Source organism: Cyprinodon tularosa, unplaced genomic scaffold, assembly GCF_016077235.1.
Source record: "Cyprinodon tularosa strain WSP-4 unplaced genomic scaffold, ASM1607723v1 ctg35, whole genome shotgun sequence".
NCBI classification, from domain to species: Eukaryota; Metazoa; Chordata; class Actinopteri; order Cyprinodontiformes; family Cyprinodontidae; genus Cyprinodon; species Cyprinodon tularosa.
Window position 1 is genome coordinate 680259 of NW_024039063.1, and position 5836 is coordinate 686094.

The following is a 5836-nucleotide window of genomic DNA, read 5'->3' on the forward strand; positions in this document are numbered from 1 at the left end:
TGCGTGAAAATCCCAGTAGATCAGCAGTTTCTGAAATACTCAGACCAGCCCTTCTGGCACCAACAATCATGCCACGTTCAAAGTCACTCAAATCACCTTTCTTCCCCATACTGATGCTCGGTTTGAACTGCAGGAGATTGTCTTGACCATGTCTACATGCCTAAATGCACTGAGTTGCCGCCATGTGATTGGCTGCTTAGAAATTAAGTGTTAACGAGCAGTTGGACAGGTGTACCTAATGAAGTGGCCGGTGAGTGTAAGTGTTCATATAGATGAAAGGCAGTTTATGGCAGTAAAAACTGCTTTTTCTTTTGCAGCAGAGCACATGTGAGCTGATCGCTGCGTTTGACAGAAATACGTCATGGGGAAATCCTATGGATTTATGAGATCTAAAGAGGAAGAAGGCCCTAGACCCGTACAAGATTTGCCAGCCACATCATTCGATCTACAGACAGTGTTTGCTGCAATTTGGACATGTCCTAGTATGTCAGATGCCAATGTTGGATGAGAAAGCCAGCTAGCAGTCTTTACTACAGTGCTTCTCAATTATTATCTGTTACGCCCCCCCTAGCAAGAAGAAAACTATTCGCGCCCCCCACGCCCCACGTGACTATCCATCTCTGCATAGCATTTTATCCTTATTAACATTAAAGAAAAAAAAAAAGAAAGACATATGGTCAAACTTACAAAGAATAACTTTATTAAATCGTGTTTTAAGTCATGTTTTAAACATGTTTAAACTGTAAACATGTTTGACAAACTAATTGCACCATTGCAAAATTAAATCAAATCAATAAATAATATTTAATAATTATAATAACTAATAAACTACAAAAAAAATAACTAATTTATATTTAGTTCAGCAACATTAACTCGGGAGCACAATATATAAAACACTTGAACCTACAAAACAAAAATGAATTAAACAATTTGTGCTCATTTTTTCTTTTTTTGATCAAAATGAGGAGGAAGTCAGGTTTAATGGCTACAATGAGCACGTTTTGCAGTGCACAGCTTTTCGAAGCGAGGTTCGAAGCATGATAGTGCAACTCTCAGCTCCTGCTCAATGTTTAGCTGGGACCTGTACTTGGTCTTCAGTGCAGCAACAGCAGAGAAGCCAATCTCACAAAGGTAAGATGTTGCAAAAGGAAGCAGAATGCTTATAGCTTTCTCTCCTAAGAGTGGATACTGCCTCTCTACACTCAGCCAGAATGCACTGAGTGTCTGTGATGTGAACCTCAGTCTCAGTGTGGAGTCAGACGTCATGTCAATGAACTGCTCCTCTTCTGCAGAGCTGAAACCAGTTGGAGCTGCTGCACTGAAAGGGTCTCTCACCCAGTCATACTGGGAACTGTTTTCAGGGAAGTACTTTTTAAAGAATCCAATCAGTGAAGAAATATGCTGCTTAATGTGTGGAATCACTGAGATAGCATCATAGTCATTAGTGTCTACAAATTCATGCAGGTTCTCAAATGAATCTGTGTTTCCTTCATCAAGTTGCCTGCCCCACATTGCAAGCTTTCGGGTGAAAGAGCTAATCTTGTCTGTGACCTGAGGGAGGTGTTTATCTTTCCCTTGAAGCTGTAGATTCAGTTCATTTAGCTTTCCAAATATGTCACTCAGGTAGGCCAGTTTTCCCAGGAAGTTCTCATCACAAAATTTTTCTGCCACTTCATACTTGTGCTCCTGCTCCAAAAACACTCTTATTTGCTCTCTGAGCTCAAAAACACGGGACAAGACTTTTCCTCGTGACAACCACCTTGCTTCACTGTGATAGAGCACAGTTTGATGTTCAGCTCCCATCTCCTCACAGATGGCAGAGAAGACTCTTGTTTTTAGTGGTCTGGTCTTTATAAAATTGACTACATCTATGATGTCAGTCATAACCTCACTTAATTCAGGGGAAAGTTGCCTGGATGCAAGTGCTTCTCTGTGTATAATACAGTGTGTCCACTCAGCATGAGGTGAGGCTGTCTTGATGAGTGCCCTAAGTCCTTTTCTCTTCCCTGCCATGGTTTGTGCACCATCACTGCAAACACCAATGCAGTTCTCCCACTTTAGCCCATTCTCAGTCAGAAAGGAGTCCAGAATTTTGAATAGCTCCTCAGCTGTGGCTCTGTCCCTGACATATTTACAAAAAAGTAGATCCTCACACAGGGAGTTAGACATGTCAAAACGTACATAAGCAATAAACAGACAGTCTTTGTTGCTGTCAGTTGCTTCATCAAATTGTAAGGCAAAACGTTTGTCTTTGAGTTTATCTACCAGCTGTTCTTGAAGATCGTTAGCAATGTCATCTATACGTCTGGCGACAGTGTCATTGGACAGAGGGATAGTTTTTAGTTTTGCTGCACTGGCGTCGTTCTGCATGACAGAGACCATGTCTAATGCTGCAGGCAGTATCAGCTCCTCTGCTATGGTGTGGGGCTTTTTGCACTGCGCAATTTGGTACGCCACCTTATATGATGCTAACAGCGCTCGATGGTTTACTGAAGTAGCCTTCACAAAGCGGGATGACTGTTGGCAATATTCAGCACGTTTTCGCTGAAAAAACTCTAGCGGCTTATCGGCGTGATTGGGGTGTAATGTATTTAAGTGACGCGCTAATTTATTTGGCTTCATGCTGTCCGCTGCGAGCATTTTTAGACACAGCAAACACACCGGTCTTTCCTCTTCTCCAACTGTAGTGACAGTGAAGCCAAGCGCTAAATACGCTTCGTCGTATTTCCTCGTCTTAGCTTTCGGGTGACTTTCTTTTCTCTCATTATCTTTGTCTCTCTCCGCTTTTCTTTTCATCCCTGTTAAAAACTTTTTCATGTTGGCGGTTTTTATGTTGAATAACAGAAGCTTTAGACAGAACGCAGTCGGAGCTTTCTGTTGACTCAACACTGGTAACCAGGTAACCTTGTAAGCCGTAAAATGTTGCACTGTCGCAAACGTGACAGAAGTAAAAATTACAGCGCCACTGCCGCCTACTGTAGTGGATGCGCAATTACACTTTATAATAGTACGGCCCCAAAAAAAAAGCCTGTTCCCTAGGGTCACACGCGCCCCCCCGGGTATCGCACCACGCCCCCCAAAGGGGGCGCGCCCCACTATTTGAGAAGGACTGCTTTACTATAATTCATCAAAAAGGAGATCTTTCAGGTTGAGTTAAGGATTCTGTTCAAGCTACCTTAGTTATGCCACGCACAACTCTTACTGGACAATAACATGCAGTCATGTTAAAATGAGAAAATACCTTTCTGAAACCCTTCTTAAAAAAACGAATTTCACAATACGCTGTATATGCTAAGTCAAACTTTCATTGTAACAACAAATTTAAGTTTAGGCAACTGGATTTGAAGTTTTCTAGAAGACGTCCTGCATCTCATCCAGTCCAGTTATCTAAACTGAACTTTTTTAAAGCTTGACCATGACCTGGATGACTGAGAATCTTCACAGATATGTTAAGAAGTCTAACCCACATACAACTCTTTGCACTCATTATATTTGAAATATCGTTGTAAGACAAATCCTCTTCTCATTGCTACTACCAAACCCAGAGTTCTCTCCTGAAAAGCATGATTCTTTAGTGCTTTACACCTGTGCATTGCTCATTTTACATTAGACTTACTGATAAAGGACTTAGATATGGCTGCTTAGCTATGAAAACAATATTCTACAAAGCAATCTACAGATTGTCACTGAGCTAATCTAAAGACTTGTGAAGACTGGAGGGCTGTTGACTGAGAAAGTCCAACTAAACCCTAGAATGTATTGACCACCTTCAGTGGCTTTGTTTGACTTCTTTACCTGCTTCAGTGACACCAGAGACTTCCTCAGAAAAATACAAAAAAAAAAACATTTCCTCAATCAAAACACCAGTGGAATTTTCTTATTCTTACTTGTTTCATTCATTTTCATAAAAATGTAGGTGTTGCATTTTATTTAAATAGGTCTGATTAGTCAACCTGCTAGAGAAAATGTATTCATGGACTTAGCAACACTAAAGAATTCAGAGTAGTGTCCTGAAAATGTTCTAATATCAACTACAGGATTCTGTGTGATTGTCTTTACTTTGCATTTTATACTGTACATTACCTGACACCAATGAAGAAAATAAAAAAACATCAAATGGGCATGCTAGGAGGAGTGCAGCAGTCCCTCAATATTTTTCACTGAGGAAGACAAATTTTATGTCAGATTTTTACAGGGGAGGTATGGCCAACATTCCCATATAGATTTATACTGTAATAAGATGGTGAAAACATACTATAAACGGGCAGTTTTATTGCTTATTAAGCTGCTAAGAAGCCTGCAGTTTCTGAAATGGGTCTTTGAGTCCTAAGAGGGTAAGACCAAAGTCCTTCTAGTGCATTTATAGCATCAGGACACAGTAACTGCAGTTATTGAGCCAATCAGCCAACATCTCTAAATGCTAAGTGTTAAATAGGTCAAGTTTGAGGTCATGTAACTGTGAGCTATAGCTTGATAACTTCTTCTGAAGTTGTTTTCACAAGTTATTAAATGTCTGTGTGTACCTTGTCCTTGATTATTAAACATGGTGGAATGTGTTTATCTCTCTACAGTCTGATATTAAATATAAATACTTTAACACGAGAAAAGATCGGATTATGTTTACCATGAGTTGAGATGAATAGCCCTACTGAAAAAGGGTATTTTTTCATGACTCTTTAAATACCAACCAAATACCAACATTTTCCCATTAATGATTACATTGTAAGTTATATGACCAATTTAACAAACCTGTAGATATTTTATCTAATAATTTACATTCAGCATGTGCATTCCACAGGAATAACATATATAATTAAGTATCTAAACAGCAGTAATAATAATTCCACGAAATAATTTTACTTATACAGATTTGTGAACACAAATAATTTAAGTAAAAAGATCAACATTGCATCTGTAACGGAGATATGGTGAAAAAATATAGTTACTTCTAGATCTGCAATATGAACTGTGAAACCTCAATATTGTTACTTGCACGTGATTTATAGAATTTTTTTTGATAGAAGTTTATGATCTGTATTGGTTATTTCTTTAAATACTTATTGTGTTTTGCTTTAACAGTGTATGTGATGATAATCTCTCTTTGAAAGAACATCATTGCGATCTTTAATAGAGCAACATCTCTCTGGATGGACATATGGACGATGTTGAAGTGACCACATACTGGCCCTTTCTCTTGTCTCTTCTCTACTTGGGCAACAATCTGGGCTCTAATTGTTCATTCATAGCGTGAATCGTTAAATAGGGGGGGCATAGCCTGGTGCTAAGATAATGACTCGCTCTGTGTCGTTAGCTAGGAAGGCTAAATTACCACCACAGCTCGGCAGGGAGTTACCATGGAAATTGGCCACAATGAGAGTGATTAGTCTAGTGTCTTTTTTCCCCACATATGCGTTTTGTACTTAAGCACCAACTACAGAATTTCTTGTTCACCTTCCTCCTTTGGATCGCTACAAACCTCAGAGGCTTCTGCTATTAGTATGTTCACTTAGCTGGCCTGTTTAATAAAAAAGAATTAGCACAAACTATATAAATTAGAGTTTAAATTAATATTTGCTAATTGTCTGATTGGGCAGGGAGGAATCTCAGATACAGAAATTAGATGATTTATGTTGCTTTAAGTTAAATATTGGTTTCATTTTCAATTTTGTTTTGTCTGTTGTGTCAACAGACTCTTTACATGCTTCTTTCTTGCCAGGAGTTTCTATGACAACCTTTTTCAATTACAGGGGCTCACTGTGTGATCCTTTGTTGGGGATCTCCCCCTCCTGTACTGAGGCAATGAGTTGTGCTAAGTTTTTAGCCCTTTGTTGCTATG

General features: G+C 39.2%; 1 protein-coding gene across 1 annotated transcript; it reads right to left on the reverse strand.

The window, feature by feature from the left end:
- Window positions 1–978: 978 nt before the first annotated feature.
- Window positions 979–2817, reverse strand: LOC119789879 (zinc finger BED domain-containing protein 5-like). The gene has a single exon (XM_038295066.1). The coding sequence runs from the start codon at window positions 2815–2817 to the stop codon at window positions 979–981; it is 1839 nt and encodes a 612-aa protein (XP_038150994.1).
- Window positions 2818–5836: the final 3019 nt, after the last annotated feature.

Coding starts and splice junctions, on each gene's coding strand:
- LOC119789879 (XM_038295066.1), bottom strand. CDS start 2,817: ATGAAAAAGTTTTTAACAGGGATGAAAAGAAAAGCGGAGAGAGACAAA.